The 18,854-nt window shown below is 33.9% G+C and overlaps 3 protein-coding genes and 1 long non-coding RNA gene across 4 annotated transcripts; 1 reads left to right on the forward strand and 3 right to left on the reverse strand.

The window, feature by feature from the left end:
• Positions 1-436: 436 nt before the first annotated feature.
• On the reverse strand, positions 437-1,118 carry LOC100872207 (putative salivary secreted peptide). Its single transcript, XM_003691295.4, has one exon. It carries the CDS (start codon positions 1,006-1,008, stop codon positions 604-606), a length of 405 nt encoding a protein of 134 aa, XP_003691343.1. The 5' UTR covers positions 1,009-1,118; the 3' UTR covers positions 437-603.
• Positions 1,119-6,032: 4,914 nt separating this feature from the next.
• On the reverse strand, positions 6,033-7,672 carry LOC147656422 (uncharacterized). Its single transcript, XR_015294495.1, has 2 exons — positions 7,324-7,672; positions 6,033-6,401 (listed from the first exon to the last, which is right to left on the reverse strand). It is a non-coding gene; the product is annotated as an uncharacterized LOC147656422 (long non-coding RNA).
• Positions 7,673-9,687: 2,015 nt separating this feature from the next.
• Positions 9,688-12,426, reverse strand: LOC100872086 (protein phosphatase 1H). Its single transcript, XM_003691294.4, has 6 exons — positions 11,800-12,426; positions 11,459-11,716; positions 11,162-11,379; positions 10,814-11,084; positions 10,468-10,727; positions 9,688-10,393 (listed from the first exon to the last, which is right to left on the reverse strand). The coding sequence occupies exons 1-6, from the start codon at positions 11,983-11,985 to the stop codon at positions 10,138-10,140; spliced, it is 1,449 nt and encodes a 482-aa protein (XP_003691342.1). The 5' UTR covers positions 11,986-12,426; the 3' UTR covers positions 9,688-10,137.
• Positions 12,427-12,597: 171 nt separating this feature from the next.
• LOC100864420 (uncharacterized) lies at positions 12,598-15,715 on the forward strand. The gene is made up of 4 exons (XM_003691384.4): positions 12,598-12,924; positions 13,039-13,212; positions 13,307-13,439; positions 13,527-15,715. Exons 1-4 carry the CDS (start codon positions 12,889-12,891, stop codon positions 15,170-15,172), a joined length of 1,989 nt encoding a protein of 662 aa, XP_003691432.1. The 5' UTR covers positions 12,598-12,888; the 3' UTR covers positions 15,173-15,715.
• Positions 15,716-18,854: the final 3,139 nt, after the last annotated feature.

The following is an 18,854-nucleotide window of genomic DNA, read 5'->3' on the forward strand; positions in this document are numbered from 1 at the left end:
ATTTTCCAGTCGGTTGTTCCTCCTTCGTGCTCGCCACGCGTGCATGCGCAAAATAGTAGTTTGAACGTAAGCCTCGGGAATCCTTGCCTCTCTAGAAACGGGTCTACGAGGCCGGATTCCTTGTTCGCAACGGCGAAGAAGCGGAAAGGAACGAAAGAAAGAATTATCGGGAGCCATCGTTGGGAGCAAGATTGGGGTTCGCTTGATTAAGGCATACAAGAAAGACATTCCGTCAGTGAATTCCTCGCAATCCGTTTTTCGGCCAGCGTCCAGTCGTTTCACTTTAGCGTTAATTGCATTATTATCGACACCACTCCCGAATAACTTTCTTCTTCTTACCGTTCTCCATTTTTCTTACCTACACCGCATTCTCGACCCTCGTCCTCGTAAAAACTAGCTCGAATATATATATATGTACATATTTCAATAACGATTATTTTAATCAACAAATTGATTACATTTTATTGTGCTCCATCAAGTGATAAAATTAGTTACAGATTGAACAAATAAATTATTCAAAAAGTTGAAGTCCATTTTGCAAGAAAAGAGGATAAATAACGTTTGATTTGTATATTTGGGATATGTATCTCGTGGAACGGCGACTTATGGTCGTGAGTAGACCTCGACGATGAAGTTGATTCCGTGACCCCTCTGGCTCTTGAACCGGATAGTGACATTGTTCCATCCTGGGCCACCAAAGAGGATGCTCGCGTACGCCCCGTTACCATTGGTCTTCTGATCAAGAGCTCGGACTTGAGTAATCCTTTCGAATCTTGTTGTGTTGAATGTCTTTTCGTCGGTTACTATCCTGCCCCACGAGGAGTTCTTGATGATACTTTGTCTCAGTATAAGCCTGTCGCCAGGCATTCTATACCCGATGACCAAGTCATGAGACTTGTTCGTATTGTTCGAACCATAGAAATTAGGTTGGGGAACGGAGTTCACTTGTGCGATGACCAATAACGAAATGGCCACAGCCGTAATTGGCAAGAAAACGCTAGCTTTCATCTTCCTGAGAGACACGAGTTTATTTCGTTTTATCGTTAACTGTAGACTGAGGTTTGATATCAACTGGTTGCTTTAAATATCACCACCGATCGGCCTTATCAGTTAACTGTCTTATCACGATTTATTTGTAAAAGCATATTTATTTGCTTTTTCTGGAAAAGTTTATTCTAAGAATACGTAGATCTTGTTTCATGATATCATCGATCGATTATCGTTTAAAGATAAATAGCCTTACTTAAAGAATTTATCATTCGATTCGAATTTTTAATCGTAAGAACATTGCTGCTCTTAATGTTACAATTATTCAAATTGTCTTGGAATAATATATTGATCATTGAGATTTTTCCTTAGCTAATTTCACCTTTTATTACGTTTCATTTGTGTTATGTCTCATTCTTAGAAAAGTAATTAAATACACGAATATTCCTCGTATCATACGTAAACATTTTTATCTCTCTGCTCTTTAAAGCATGAGACACATGTTTCTACGAGTATTATTCCTGTCCAATTATCTTTTTCTCAGAAATTCAATGGATATAATAACAATTTCGAGAAACGATTCATTTAACAATATCTTTTCAGACGCAGATAATCATCATTACGATTAACCATAGAATGTAAGTGTGTAAGGTGTTTGGCCTCAATCTCGTAATAGATGGCGATCTCTATAATTCACGCAGCAACCCGACTCTATCTAACGTTGCATCCTGCCGTGTGTATACTCTGTCCTCGCACACGCCCTCGGATTCTGTGCACCGTCAATAGGTTTGCGTTCACAAATTCACAGTGTCGAGACCTTTGAAAGCATCGCGTATTATCAAATTGTTTCGTCACGCGTCAAAATAAAGATGAAATTGTAAAAATAGCCTCAAGTAATTAATAATTATTAGCAATTAATTCGCAGTTAGAAAATATATTTTACGATCATAGGCTTGTTTCGTCGGATTTTAATGCGCTTTTACCAACACAGTGGATTAGATTCATTCGCAACAAATGTTTACGTTTCTATTAATGTGTATAAACGTGTGTGCTCAGCTGATAGAATTTTAAACAATTTTCTGTATACCTTTCTCAGATTTTTCTCACGCGCAACGGCAAACAACGAGATTTTGTAGTTGGCGCCCTACATTACGAGCTCGACTGACTGCGAGAGCTGCAGCCGCTTTGTCAAGGCCGTTGTAGGTTGTTTGCTCAGATGCTTGTTAACCGTGTGAGCATCCAATATGTTACCTCGTGTATGCACTTAGGTCCTGCGTCGAGAGTAGATTCACTCGGATCATTAAGTCAATTGCTGGATACACGATGACAGAATATCGATGGTAACAGCCATGAGATGCATTTGCGATGCGAGTTCATATCGGTAACAAGAAGTTGACAAAACTTATCTTAACATAAAAAAAAAAAAATCGAACTATTTTTTACTTTTAACTTATTCTTCTTGACGAAGAATAGTATAAGCACGGAGTAGAGGTAAGAAGTGACGTCTTTTATCATAATATTATTTCTATATTCAGCATAAACAGACTTGTTGCACAAGGAAAAATTCGACTTTAATTTTTAATCCAAACAAAGACAAGTGCGCGTTACTCGTTCAAAGAACTTCGTTCAAAGAACAAAGAATATCTATTCCAATCCATGCTGGACAGAGGACGATCCCAAAATCTGCTGTATCAAATGCTTTCACCATTAATTATGTCCTCGTGTAGTTCCAGAAGAGGCAAGGGTCGATTACAACCGTGTTAACGAGGTAATTCTGATCCAAAGAAGGAATCCTCGAGCCACTCGAATCATCAGTTCGATTCGAAATTTTCCGTTCGGTCATTCGTCGCTGTGCGCATCAATCATTGATGGATAATAACGGATCCCGTATATCGTCGAATAATTAATACGTTACGGTGAAATTTAATTGGATTATGATAAGAAGGGTGAATTGGAACAATCGGTTCATTGAATCGATAATGCGGAACAGTGGGGAGATTCGTTGAAACGTTGGCGTTAATTATAAATCGCTTTGCGAAGAGTGGGGACGAAAGAATCGTGGGGAGGATGCGGGATTAAAGTACGCGGATAAAGGCATAATAAACGTTGAGGTCATCCCTTTGGGACAATTAGGCGAACAGAAAAGTTCCATCGCAGTTACGTAGCCTCCTGACCGCCCCTATAAGAGTCAGAATGGCAGCTACTAGTTTTCTCCATTATTCAAAGCTGTTCGCATCTTTTCCAGCATCAACGTATTATATCAGACTCACAATGCCCCGGTTGACGGACGGATACGTTTGCTCGAGAGAAATAATTATTCTTATCGATTATTTCGAAAAATATTAACGATTCGATTGCACGATTAAAGCGTGTTTGAATAATAAGATATAATAAGGAGATAGATAAATGGAAGGGAGAATTTTTCCGGAATTAATTTAACAATAATATCCGTGGTGAATGGTCGAAACAAAAGGTCGAATAAAATCCCTGTCGATCGATATTCACGTGAACGACATGTAAACGTAGAACTTGACATCTCTAAAATCATCGTTACATCGGTAATTAAACAAATGTAACTAGATCGTATCTACGTTTATTTCGAATTGAAATGGTGTATCATGAATCCGTTATTCGTTGATCATACATTATGAAGAGGAACCCGGTCGCATTGAGCGGTGGCTAGTTTTGGTTTATGGTGTTTCGATTATCTCTATAGAGTTGCACGCGGCGGCGTATATACGTTTGTACACGTAATTTGCATTCGTCGCAATACGATAAGGTTAAATAGTTACTCCCGACGACCACAATACCAAACGTTCTAAACGTTCCATCGATTCGTTCGCTATTATTACATTCCGCTCCTTTTCTCCCGTTTCGCGCGTCCACTTTCACCGAACGCGCTCGTATCGATCGAGTATAAATTCGATGACAATTAAAAATAACATTGGAATGGAATTTCAAAACGGGATTAACCTACACGAACTCGCTCTTTCTATTTTATCGATAGATTAGACACTTTATCCATAGTTTGGCACGACGATCGCGATAAGAAAGATGAATTATGGGGGGCCGTGACGAGGCTATCGAATCGAAATTCTCGATAGACCGCGTAACACGGATGGCCGCAAGTTTCGGATAGGCTAATCCTCAGAAAGCTCAAGCTGCAACGATGTCGATGCGCTTTCAGGAGAACGACGTGTGCGGCCGTAAAATCGGCGAACGACGTCCCGACGGCCCTTTCCCCTCCCCCCTGCGAGTAATCCTCGTAGATTGGCGCGGCGCAATAATTCGTCCTCGGTATCGGCCCCGTGGGAGCACGGCCAGGAGGGGGTGTTAAACGACCGATATTTTTTTCCCTCGAGAAGCGGCCACCTCGATTTGTTGCATGCCTTACATGTCGTGCATCCTATCTTGCGTTCATCGGTCGCAACATTTTCTTTATGCGTCTCCACCTTTATGCATCGTTAAAACAGGCGACCGCGCGAGTAGTAAAACCGCAGTAAATCGACGTATCGTTCGGACGATGCTTAAACCGTGGCAAAAGGTGAATGGGAAAAATGAGAGAAACGAGAAGGCGAACGAGGAGGCGAACTCGATTGGTGGTAAATGGGACGGTGCGAAGCGGAATCGTCGAATTTCTTGAAAATTCTTTCCGTCTCGATGTTTCTTCAAAAATTAATTCGAGAAGGCGTATCCTCGTAGACGTCGTCGTGCTTAGCGAAAGATTCGTTTGAGCGTCGTCGACGATCGGAGAAATTAATACGGCAAACAGAACTTTTCGTTCCGTCGAAGAAAATTACGTAATAAATGAAAAGATTCCTTCTGCGAGGGAGGGAGGTGGGACGCCAACGACTTAATTAAGACCTCCCTTTCGTTGATCCTCCTACGTCGAAATTTTCGTCGTCCATTCTTCCGGAAGACATAACAGAGACGGGCAAGAAGCGGAGGGACAAACACGGAATAGCCATGAACGCAGGAAGAGCGGAAGGTGCTGCGAGGTAGCGTAAACAATTGCCGGCACAATTAGGAAACGTTTGTCCGTCTGTGTTTATCGAAGGATCCGTAACTAGCTTAGGTAACACCTATCCATTTGCTACTCGAGAGCTTCCGACTCGGTCATGCGGACAATCAAGAGAAATCGTTATTATCGCGTCTTATGAAACGCGCCTTCCTCGAACGATCGATTATCAATCGATTCTCATCGTTGAAATTAATAAAAAATTATATAAAATTCGAGGTAAGCACGTTGTTTTAATTAAGTTGAGTACGTTGATTTAATTCGTTATCCGGTAAAAATCTTTTTACCGCGTAAAGCTTTTACCGTGAATCGATCGTTTATCCTTATCGTAAATTGTTTCGTAATCAAATCAATTTTTATCTATCTTCTTTGAACCCGTTAAGAAGGGATGGAGTTAATCGAATAAGTATCTCATGAGAAAGAAACATGAGGATTTATCGGATTAACGAGCTTGTATCCTTCAACGTTTCGCAGAAATTGGATTTGGATCAATTACAGCTAAACGCTCGGCGTTTCTGTATAAAGCGGATATTTTTCATTCTTCGTGATCGACAAAGAACAGAATCGTTGCTTTCAGTCGGATTGCTAGACGGATTATACGATTACAAGTTATGTCAGTGAAAATGGAGTTATTGAGCATATGCCATGGAAGAACTTGCCCTGACGTACGCTAATTTGATATTGGATAACCGTTTCCGCCCTCGAATAGACCCGGACTCCCGAAGGCGTGCAATATATACATATATATACGCAATGGATCTTGCTTTCGCCAAAAAATGCGTTTCTGTATTTAAAAAAGAAAAAAAAAAGGCTATCCATCTCGTTTGAATTTGATACATTTTAATAGAAAATTTTATCAAAGGATGTATTATAATTTGTAACGAATCGTGATGTTCCAGGATAATGAGAATTATAATTTTTACATATATGTTTTGAACAATATATTTATATATATATGTATGTATATAACGTTTAAATGCGAATTATTCTCTTTTTGAGAAATGATGTTCCAATGAGCAAATAGGGCTTTCGCGTGCAACATTATTCTTTATTATTTCACAGGAAACATCTGTCATTATCTTAATTTGTTCGCCTGTCGCGGACATTCCTTTCCATCTAGATTTACGGAGGAAAATGAGAACAGTTTTCAAAGGAATATGGAAGCCTATTTCCGTGCCATTGTACAAAAGGCGAATGCATGGATAAAAAAAAGAAAAACTTAATTTAGTTCAATCTGTTCGTTTCGGATAGGTATAGGTGAATGCATGTGGGCCGACATGCGGGTAATCATTCTACTTTCCCAATCGCTGCGGATACAAATTTTTTTAGAGAATCCTCACTGGTCATCCGACTCGTTCTGTAATCTGCAGAGGTTATAACGGACCGGCCATTATCTCTAGAAGAAAGAAAAAAAAAATAGTTAATGGTTGCAAAAAATTCATGAACCAAGCGAGACAGGAAGGAAAAAGGAAAAGGTGGAAAGCTTTCCTTCTTCCCCATTCATCTCTCGCTTCAGTCTCGATCAACTTTTATATTTTATTCTCTTATTCTTTTTATCGCCGTTATCTTAAAACTTCAACAATTTTCTTGTAATCGAACGATTCTTTCCTTGTTTATGGATAATATCAAACGCATATGTGCAATATCGGAATACAAGGAAGATAAGGAGAAGATTGTGTTTTATAAAAAAACTTTCTTTCTACTCAAATAAATTCTAAGCAATTATAAATCTAAACTCAACTCGATTTTAAACGAGCGAAGTACTATGCGAACGAAGAAATATAGACCGTGAAGGTATTAACAGATCCGAGCATAGAACTGGTCACATAATCCCTTGACGGCAAACTTGTCGCATTATCCGTTGCATCACGTTCGGCAACTAGGCGTTAGTTTCCAGCCAAGGGACATTAGGTTCGGAGATGCTAAGAGAGTTGACAACTAGAGAAACTAACGAGGAGAAGTTGATTTTGAAAATTCTGAAAAATATGCGAGACGTCATCGACGTGTTCTTATTTTCCCGTATTTCGAAATGTACAGATATCCTTATTTAAGTATTAGAATTTTTTAAGCTCAAAAAAGTAATAGTTTCACTTTCAATTTACATAAATTGAATTAGTTCTTCGATCAAAAGAGGCATTATCACTTGTCTCCAATCGGATCGTGCTATCTCTATGCTATGTCTAGGTTAAATGAAAATTCATACATCAATTTTAGGTTTAGAAACGTGTCGTATCACGAGTCGACTCGACTCGTATGATCGATGTACGAACACGGCTGTTGACGAATGTTTTATACTATCGTTTAATTTGTACTTTTACTTTTAAATTAGAACCGACTTCCAGTTCCATGTTGCAGCAATGAAAGGTAGATACATCATGTCCTATCGAAGGAAGCCATCAATGGCGTAACCAGGAAGCCGTCCAAAGTTCTCTAACGATGATGTATCGAGGCTGTACGAGACCCTTAACTTGCGGCCATTCCGATACACCGTAAGTTACCGTTTCTTTCGCTCTTTCTTTCTTTCTTTCATCTTTTCTTTCGCCACCCCTTGCCGGGAGAAGCATAACGTCCCTTGGTATCCTCCGAGTCACCATCGATGATGATCGTGACAGATAGCCTGTCATAACTCGCTCGCACGAAAAACGTGTCCACGCCACGTGACGTTTGCTAAAAAAAAAAAAAGTAACTCACGTCAGTTTTCTTTTTTTTCTTTTTTTTTAATCCAAAAATGGACCATAAATTATGTCGGTCAAATTATCGTGCAATTGTGCCATCAATTTTTCCTCCGATAAAAATTAAATTTAAATTATATTTTATTACAAATATAAATGTACTTAAAAATATTAGGATTTTCTTGTTTTATTTTTCTTGATATGTCGATTAAATATTTGATATTTTGTAAAAGTGAGAAAATACGTGTTTATACGTATTTTGTAATACAATAAAAGCATTTAGCAATATAAAAATCATTAGCTAAACCGCGTCGAAATGATATTTTCGGAGAAATGGAGGGATGAAAATTTTGATGGCTTATGGCAAAGAAGAGTTTGAAAAACTGTCGAGTCAAGCTGCGGCGACTTTTTAAAACCGAACGATGCTAGGGTCAACGGGGAACTGTCAGAGTAGCTTTAGTTTTCACAGGCACCGCGCGTATTCCGCATGGAGGAGAGCACTTTCCTACGGTGATTCGCGACGCTTTTTATCTTTCTGCCCTTTTATGCTGTCGCTCTTAGTCCGGAACGACATTGGTGATGCATTAAAATTCATCTGCACCTTTATTGCCGGTCGTTTCATAGAAATTTCAGGACGTTATCTTTCCGTAGCGTCAGCCATAAAGGACATACAATTCACACGTTGAATATAATATAAAATCGTAACTGGAATTCGAAGAAATTAAGATTAATAATCTTAAAAATTAAAAGGATAATGTTTATATTAGCCTTGACTAATAATATACAATTCCGATGAAAACAGAATGTTGCCTTCCATTTCGCTTATGCGCCATAATTAAATTTGTGAAAGTTGACTGTTTGGAACACTGTGCCATCCCAACGACGTGAAAATGCACTTGCCCCTTTAAGTGCCTAAAGGGTTTCCCTGCGTGCTTTTCCTCGTATATGGAAATTCATATTTTTACGTCATCTATTATATACAGAATATTGCAATGTTGCGAAAAAAATTTTAATATCAATTTAACGTTCATTTTGAAATTATTATCGGATCGACACTTTACATTCGGAAATTGATTCTAATTTTTAATATAAGTTTTACACATGCAGTTTAAATGTACGAATAAAAAAATATTTTAATTGTTTAATTTTATCTTAAACGTTATATTTTTTTTACATATATTATCCATATATATGTATTTGAAAACAGAGAAACATTTCACGAATAACATTTCTTATAAAATATTAAAAATTTTAAGTTATTTATGTACGAATATAAAAAAATATATACTATTCCTAGTTTAAATTAGGCGCGACGCATGCGCAGTACGATATCCTATAAAAGCGTTTGAAAATTTCAAATTTCATAATCAAGCTGAAACGCGTCGCGTCGGTGTGAAAAATTTACAATATTAATGTGAAGTTTGTATTAAAATATCGTGAAAATAATTTGCATAGTCGAATGATCGTGTGGATAAGGTAACGTGTAAAGTTATAAGTATAAAATATTGTGAATATATAGTGAAATAAGTGTGAAATAATGAAGAAAATATTGATAGCCTTTCATCATAGGATGGAAATCATGTAAGTACAAAAACTTTACGAATAATTTTATTTTGTTTTATAAAATAGTATTGAATAAATAGTATTGAATATATCAATTAAATATATTTCATATATAACTTGAAATAGAAATAATGTTCACTTATAAAATTAAATAAAATAAATCATTTAAAATAAGTTCAAATTTATTTAACTGAATACAGTATAACATTTATTAAATTTTTAATTTTTACACTGATTACATCAGAATATATCAAAACAGATTATACAAAGATAAGATAAAATCTAATTAAATTTTATTCTTTTTACTGATCTATTTGGATCAACTTTATAATTATTTATATATATATATTTATGTATATATATATATATATATATATATATATATATATATATGTTTCAATTACGTATTATATTTAAAGTGAAAATAAATATAAAATAGACAGGTAGTATCATTTAATGAAAAGTATATTTATAGTAAGATTACTTTTTGTACAAATTTTTTCTACTTTACTTTCCTTACTTTGTTCATGATATATGTAATTATGCACACAATTTAAAAATTATACAGATTTTACTTCTACTTTGGATGCTGCATAACATTAAAATTAAGTTACTTACACTATATTCAACACTCTACAATTGGAATGTTCTGTTAAATAATAATGGCATTCTTTAACTACACTTTTAAAAAGTGGCAGTATACAATAAATTATCACTCTCAAAAAAAATGTTAGATAATTTTAAAATTTAATATAAATATTATCTGTTAAAAGCAATGTAAAAAGCAACAGTATTTTGGTGATTAATCTTCATACTATGTTCATGAATATACACTTGATCTCAACTGTAACATTCCTACTTAAACATAAAATCGGTTTCTACAACTTTGATTATCTATTATACAGAATTATTGACAGATATGTGTAACGAATCCATAGAGTATCTTCTTTCTTGTTGTGTTGTTTTTAACCACTGTTTATGTTCACACAAATATGGGTACAATGGTACCACTAAGACACTGATATCATCAACCGATGCCATAGGTGAAAACTTTTCATCTGTTTCTTCGAGATTCTCTGATTTACCAACCCAAGCTCGCCCAACTAATCTACCGCGTGCTGCTTGTACCAATTCTTGAGCGCCCATTGTAAGCCTGTGACAGGAATAATTTTGTAATCTCTCTATTTATAATATAATTTCCAATTCTTATAAAAATGTAAAGAATACCTATATTCTAATGATGGATTATCAGGAGCGAGTGTTTTTCTAAGTATATTTGCTGCTGTTTTATCTGATACAACATCCCAAAGTCCATCCGTAGCTACAATAATACAGTCACGTTCTGTGAGATTACAACTATCTAAATTTATAGATTGCACTTCAGGTTGTGATGACAGGAATGGTTTTATATTAACTCCTGTACTGGCCGCTTTTAAGCCATGATCTCCGAAACCACGCGTTACACCTATAGTACCCATTACTCGACTCTGTATAATAAAAATTGTACAAAAAATTATGTTTATATTAACTATGCGTCGTAATCTCTCTAATCTTAAGAATGTTGTTTATTTACTCTTTTTCCGTGTCCAGAGATAAGAGGTAGCTTTAAATCGGAAATTGTTAATACTTTATATGCCCAACCAGTCATATAAGGTTCTCTATACAAAACCATAGATCCTAATTCTTTTTGCAATGGTCGTTTTCTAAATTCAAGTGGTGTGAAATGACCTTTCAGTAATTCTGTACTTCTTAGAAAACCTAATGCTCTGACGCGATTTGATTCTGAATCAGGAGTATGATCTCTTGTTAAAGCACGTTGACTTTCTCCCAAAACTAATACAGCTCTGTCAAATTATATATTTGATATTAATCATTCTAATATACATGTATCCATATCAGATATAACTGTTGAAATATTCACCTTGAATCACCAGCACCTGCAGCATACAATCTACCATTCAAAAATAAAATGGTAATTGCTGTACAACCTCCACCTCCTCCTTGAGCTTGTACTTCTACCATTTGATCCATTTGTCTATATGCTAATTCAATAGCACCAATTACTAAATCTCTTCCTTTTATGAGTTCATCTTCATCTTCATTTAGTAACATGTTACCAGGTATCGCCATTAATCTTCCCTATAAAAGCAATATATATTTAAAAAAATAGAATTTAGAGTTATAATTAAGATAGACAATTATGAATAAAATTTTTTACAAGAATTATCCTATGTAAGTGTAATCTTGCTGTTAAAGCTACTTGATAACCAGCATGTCCATCAAACATAGAGAACATGACATAAGGCAATGTAACATTAACATCTGCTAGTTTAAGATCTCCTCTAGTTGCAGATGTTTGATCTTCATTCCATGTACTTTTTCCAGCATTTATACATTCTGCATATCCAGCACACCATGGTAATCGACTTAAATCTCTTGGAACTATAATTGGTCTTACTCTATGATCAGCACTTACCTATTAATTATATAAATAAATAATTTTATGATTACTGATTACAACATCATAAAAATATATTTTATTTTTAATCAAATTCTTACTTGAGTTTCTTCTGTTGTTAATCCTAGAAAACTAGGTCTACTATATGGTTTATTTTCTACTTCTGTAACGATATTTAAATTAAGATAATCTGTTACTGTTTCATTATCTGAATCGGTAGGATATTGTAGGCCAAGTTCACTTCCACCCACAACATTCATTAATACTGATTTAACTCTGTTCAACATTTTTTCTTTGCTATTTATAAATACAAGAATAAGAAATGTGATATATTATAAATCTAGTAGACTTTATCATAACATATATCTTGGAGGGAAGGTATGACTTCCTATCTTAGTAATTGATTCTATTTTACTTTTTATCAAAAGATGTGAATTCACATCTATATACAACATTAGCAATGAGAAAATGCAAAATTTTAATTGCTAATTTAGTTATCTGTTATCTGTCAATTATCAATCACAAAATTAATTCCACACTAAGAATAATATTCTTATAATCTGAATAACACTATTTAAAAATAAAATACTTATATGATTATACTTCGGATTATTCATAAGTCTGTATTCTCTTTAATTGGTATCATTTTGTTGACAAATAGTTGTCAACAATAAGATAGGTTATTTCCTGACATGAGTAGCAGGTAGCTGTTTTACCATGAACAACATAAAACCTAGATTTCATATCAAATATTTTTATATTTCATGCATTTAAGGTTTTAAAATTTTTAGATTATTCATTTAAATAGAATTAAACATTATCAATATAACATAGAATAGAATCATAATTTTAAATACATTGATATATATGTATTGATAACATAGATAAGACATCTGTCATTTTCATATTCATCTATTGTATACATCTTTGTATACTACAAATCTATTGTATACTTTATCTATGATTTTGAATATTGTTTCTAGTTTTGTAGTAATACTACACAATGTTTTCTCTGTTTGATATTTATATTGATATTACTGGATTTGTCATATTAAAAGAATGGAAAGCAGGCAATATTTATAATATATAATAGAAATTCAATGACATTGTATGTCATTTGTATGAATTGTTTATAAAAATTTAATATATATATATATATATATATATAGAAAATATTTCATAAATTAAACATGTCAAAAGCAAAAAAAAGTGTATATAGTAGTGAGGTAATTTCTCTTATATTATTTATCTTTTATTAGTACATTTAATAAGTATATATTCATATACTTCTGGTGAATAAATATTCATTATAATTTGATTAATAAGAAATAACATTTTAGGAAGGTAGTAGTTCGTCTGGTAGTTCTTCTTCATTATCATCTGATGAAGAAGTAGATGTTAGAGATTTAAAATCAATTAAAGAATATTTATCAGATCGTAGAGAATTAGCTAGGCAACTTTTCAAATCTGTTAAAGCTGAAAAAATACGTATGATGTTGCCTCAAACATTAAAGGTATATTTGTTTTTTCCATCACACGATGGATTAAATAAATTGTTAAGAGAAATACCTAATATATGATTCGGTTCACATAATTAATCCCTTTCAGAAAATGGATTTTGGACAATTAGAAAAATGGTGTGCTAATGAATTAAGCGGTATGTCCAAAAGCCGTATATTATGTATTTTAAATGGAAAACCTATGTTAGAATCATCAGATACAAGTGAAACAGATGATTCAGGTATAGTGATAGTTATGCAATTTAGAACTAGTAGATATAGTAATTTAAATATATTATATTTAAATTACATTATTTTCATAACAATAGGACCTTCTTTGGAAATTATCTCAGATACCGAAGAATGGTTTACTGATGAAGATATATCTAAAAAGGATGAAGTTTCAAAGACACTTAAAGGAAAAATAAAGAAGGAAAGAATTAAACAAAAAGGGAAATCTCAAGTTATCAAAAAAATTGATAGTAAGAAAGTTCCTGATAACACTTATAAGAATGTACAAATAAAAAAGGAAGATGATACAGATAAAAATAAAGAAAAAGAAGCTGATAGTTTATTAGATTTATTAGAATTAGAAATGCGCGCAAGGGCAATAAGAGCATTAATAAGAAAAGAGGAAGATATAATACCAAATACATCTAAATCGGTGACAGATAATGATATTTCAAATAAAACGGCTGCAGCTAAGGCTGAACAAGATGAAATAAAAGAAAAGGAAAATTGCAGAAGGCAATTGGAAAGAATTATTAGTGCTCAGCAAAATACTGCTGAAGATGAAGATGTGGTATTAGTTGTTCAACCAACTCCAACTATCGAGTTACTCTCTAGTGACAGCGAAGGAGAACCTCATAGCGGAGTGCGTGTAAATAAAAAATTACAAAATGAACGAGTTATAGAAAACGAAGACAATATTAATCATATTGAAAATAGAGATTTAAATAATGTACATAATATTAATAGTATAGAAAATTCGAAGGAAGATAATATAATAAAAAGTTCAATAGAAACTCATCAAGAAGTAAATAGTACACAAAAAAATGAAATTCTTAAACGTATTCATAGCAATAACGCACTTCATAAAGATAATCAATCAAAATCTAGTAGCAAAAGGCGAAAAACAAAGAAAAAATCGCATATAAAAGAACAATCAAAAGATATAACTTTCGAAGTAAACGCGCAAAGTAATGTTAGTCAAAATATAATAGATATAAAAAATAATGATTGTTCGAATATAAAATTAAATGATGAGAAAGAAGAAAATAATGTTAAACATGATAATTCATCGCCAAATAAACAAAATTCCATTGAAACTTTAGGAATATCAAGTAAAGTAACTTTAGATGAAGAGAAATCTATAGATTTAGATGAAATAATCGATTTAGATAATTATTGCGACGATATGGATGATATAGAAAATAACGAGAATGATAAAAATAATCAAATTGTAGAAAATAAGCAATCGAATCCACAAACGACAGAAAATTCTTCACAAAAATCTAATGCGACCGAAACTTGGGCGAGTCGTTACTATCAGACAGACGATGTTCAAAGTGTGATAAAAGAATCAAAGATTCAATCGGAAATTCGTAAACGATTACGAGAACGTCAAAGACTTTCTAAACTTAATACATCTCCTAAAAATCCTCCTTCATCACCACCTACAATAGAAACTACTAATAACAAAGTTATAGAGAAACACCCAATGGGCTCGGTTGACGAATATTTGGCTTTAAAACACACTGCCGCTACAAATCTTATTGATAGTAGTTGTGGTTCTAACACAATAAAGGACAAAGCAGATATAAATAGACCAATTGAAAACGATCTTGTGTATTCTAAGAACCAAAAGATTGATAAAGATAAAGAAAGTAATTTAAATGATAACATAAATATCGATGATACAGTTATTACAAAACATGAAAAGATAGTTAATACGATAAACGTGAATCCCGGTTAATATAATTCTTCTCTATATCTATTATATTACATTAATAATACTTACATTAATTACTGTATTTATACGTAAACAGTTACGAAAGTTAGAGCACTATGAATACTGTCTTCCAATAATTCGGTGTAAAATCAATTTTGTACAAGATTTTCCTATCATTTGAAGTTTAATAAATTGCAAATTTTCCCCTGTAATTATAAAAATTAAAAAAAGGAAAATAATTATAAAAGAAAATTGATTTTAATTTTAATTCACTAATAGAGTTACGTAGGAGTATATTTCATTAAATAGAAATGTAGAGATTAATAAATCAGTTTCTATAAAACTATTTATATGTACGAATTTTAAAATCGTTGTGTAATAAGTGCCTATAAACGATGAATTTCATTATATAAATGAAAAAAAAAAAAAAGTAATTAACAATTTTTTGATAGTGGCAACATTAAAAGCAATTTTTACACATAGATGCTATGTGTTACATCATTAGTTATAATCTATCTTATCGCTTTGTAAATCGTGATTTAAAAATAAATTTAAGATATGATAAAATCCAAAGAATTATAACTCAAAATCAATACCTATTTTTAATTATTAGAAATAATCAAATTTAATACTTTCAATATATCATTTTTACATATGTTTACGTATGATTACGTATGTTTCTTTGATTTTCTACGATTAAAAAGTAAAATCATACGATTGACATTTCATTATTTATTTATTATTATTATATAAATTATATTTTTTTATAAAGTTATCAGTTAAAGATGATATAGAAATACACGACTCATACCGCATATTACGTATGCAAGTCCTTATCCATATCTTACCATACGAGTATTTTATAATCCAATCATTGCCTTTTATACTTTCGTTTCTCTGATTTTTATCGCTTGAAGTAATGCGAAACAATTACCCGTTCTTCATAATTTTCTCATTATAAAATCGATACAAATCTACTTGTATATTTTTTTTTTTTAACATTTTCTAAATTTCAAAATCATATATGCACGTAAAACAAACAATTCCTTTCATCGGTATCCATCCAAATCGTTTATTTTACAACATTTTGCTTTTAACTTAAGTTTAAAGAAAAGAAGTTTAAATAAAAAGTGCTAAGAAAGCTAAGAAACTAAGAAGAAAAAGAGGAGAGTGATAATAAATAGCTTTTACGCACGAATAATTATATTATATATTACGATTGAAACGAAACGGGAACGAGTTGCGGTGCGGAAGTAAAGATCGAACATTCAGTCATTCGTGTGCACTTGTAAGCGACCTAGGAAGTGCACGGATCGGTGTTCACGTAATCTCATTGACTTTGTAGGCTGGCCTACGAATGCTGTGGAAAGCATTGCGTTCGTGCACACGAACACCAATCGAAAAGATTTTTCAGAAGCAACGACGGAAACTTTCGATCGGTTCGATGGGTGGTTCCGGTCCCGTGAAACTTGGAAAGTTTCTCCGCGACGATGCAAATACGAGATACGAGAAAGGAGGAGGGGGAGGCCGGTAACTTTGTATAATAGGAGACAGAAAAGCCGATGGTACTCTCTGCATCATGCGAGACAGATTGTTGACAAAGGTTCGAGTGGAATTTAAATGAGTATAATCCTGCACCGTGTTGCGCAACACCAGGAATTTCTAGATGGTGGTCCACTTCCGATGAAAGTTGCATTTACAATTCCGCGACACAGCATACACCGGTTAATAGGGCGATAAATTCAGATGTCACCGTTGCCACTACTCTTTTACAGGGATTTCTCAGATCGAATATGCGGAGCGTAATATACTGGCATCGTATTACACGCGTTTATCTCTAGTTGTGAATTTCTATTTATACCCTGTTATTAATAATAATACGAGAATTTAATGCAGTAGATACGCGGAGTGTAGAATACCGTTGAGACAGATGATACGATAATTAAACAGAGAGATTAAAAAGTAGGTTTTAAACGGATTATTCAGAGATATGATATCATGCGATTAACGAAAGAAAATAAAAGAGAAAATATTCGGATATAAATAGACGTAATTCTCATTTTCAATAATGTTAATTAAACCGAGGAGGGCATAACGATTCGGTGTTATTTTCCACGTGGCTCCTCCTTTCCCTCGGGAATTCGATAAAGTTTTATCAAGGAGAAACGTGGCTTAGGCGTTGGAAGTAATTTGTCGCACCCCTGTGAAATTACGGTCCAGTAATTACGATGAAGTTACGATCTTATTTTAGTTACAACTCTGCCTCTCTCATTAGAATTATGCTGCAAATCGAAGGAGATAAGTTCCTCGTTAACGTTACTTACTTACTTCAAATATATTCCTCGAGCCTGTCAATATTATTCGAGCGATATTACATCGCTCGCGCTTTTTTCACGCCACGCCATCGATCCATTTTTCCCAATTAATTTAACATTTTCTTTCGTTTTGCAATGCAATAAAGGGGAGGGTGCGCGGGCAAGTAAAACGCAAACTTGAGGCGCGTACGTGTTGGCAGAGCTAATATTAACGTACCGTTGACGATCATTTCTCGTGCAAACAAGCTTGTCTATCGACGAACGTGACGGATCGTATGGAACGAAGGATTCCATACTCCCTTCACGTTGCTACGATGCACCCGTCTGCCACCTTGGAATGCCACGAATTTCGTAGTTCTACGAAAGCGAGCGAGAAAGAAATGGGCGAGAAAAAGAAGTAAGAATGCATCATTAGACGGGGAGTTCGCATCGTTTTTAAAAACATTCGAGGAATTCGCTTCCGCTTACCGCTTTTCCGCGAGCTTAAAAAAAACGATCTCCCCGCTGGAAATACTTTGTACTTCCGGGGTTATGGATGTATTATAAATTTCCATTTTCCACGGACATATACGATTCCATTTGGTCGATTTTGTTGACACGCGCAGCAAGTTTTATACGTTAGAAAGTGAAGGGGAATATCAGAAATGCATGGGCTGTAAGGCAAATAAGAGAGATGTTTCGTCATATATCGTAAGAAAACAAAAAAGGAAAATTGAAACAGGAAGAAATAAAAGATCCAAATATTTCTTCATACGTGTAGCGAACTCGTTCGAATTCTTGTTACGTTGTTACATCGTACGTTTTAGAAACGTAATACGTTTGGCGATAATAATCACGAAAATCATAGGCTTTCGTAGTATTTTTATAGTTGAAACGAGAAGGTAGCTCTTTTATTTTGAAACGTTGTGAAACGTTTCCTCCCGAACATCGCTTTCGAATTCAATCGTGCTAATGATATTTTGACTACTTTTCTTTTTTACTCTACGTATCTTTAATGGATCGTAACGAATGATAAAAGTGAGATAAAAGTATCGTGGGAAAAAAAAGATGGATATATAAAAAGAAGTTAGCCACGTTAATTCGCATTTCGTAAACGTATGCAAGTCTTCTTTTTTTTTTTTTTTTATCATCCTCGCAATGCGTATGCAAAAAATAGTTCACCTACAGATTCAGATCATTAATGAAACTTGGAATCGTGCGAATCGAAAAGTCGAATCGAATCTCGGCGCAACAAACAAAAGGCAGGCTATCCTAAATAAAATCGAGCAAATGGCGGAAATAATAACACTAGAAGAGATTGTTCCACGATAACGTTACATCGCAATTGGTGCGTAGAGAGTGAGAATGCGTTCTTGACGCAACGCTCCGATTTCCACGATGTATCGGAATAA

This window comes from Apis florea, unplaced genomic scaffold, assembly GCF_048593485.1.
Source record: "Apis florea isolate Af1SG1 unplaced genomic scaffold, ASM4859348v1 contig_3772_pilon, whole genome shotgun sequence".
In the NCBI taxonomy this organism is placed as follows: domain Eukaryota; kingdom Metazoa; phylum Arthropoda; class Insecta; order Hymenoptera; family Apidae; genus Apis; species Apis florea.

Bases quoted from the DNA above. Each gene is read 5' to 3' on its own strand.
- LOC100872207 (XM_003691295.4), bottom strand. From the start codon at position 1,008: ATGAAAGCTAGCGTTTTCTTGCCAATTACGGCTGTGGCCATTTCGTTA.
- LOC100872086 (XM_003691294.4), bottom strand. From the start codon at position 11,985: ATGTTGAACAGAGTTAAATCAGTATTAATGAATGTTGTGGGTGGAAGT. The intron at 11,717-11,799 runs GTAAGAATTTGA...TATAATTAATAG, and splicing joins TAACAACAGAAGAAACTCAA to GTAAGTGCTGATCATAGAGT. The intron at 11,085-11,161 runs GTGAATATTTCA...ATAATTTGACAG, and splicing joins GCAGGTGCTGGTGATTCAAG to AGCTGTATTAGTTTTGGGAG.
- LOC100864420 (XM_003691384.4), top strand. From the start codon at position 12,889: ATGTCAAAAGCAAAAAAAAGTGTATATAGTAGTGAG. The intron at 12,925-13,038 runs GTAATTTCTCTT...ATAACATTTTAG, and splicing joins AAAGTGTATATAGTAGTGAG to GAAGGTAGTAGTTCGTCTGG. The intron at 13,440-13,526 runs GTATAGTGATAG...TCATAACAATAG, and splicing joins AAGTGAAACAGATGATTCAG to GACCTTCTTTGGAAATTATC.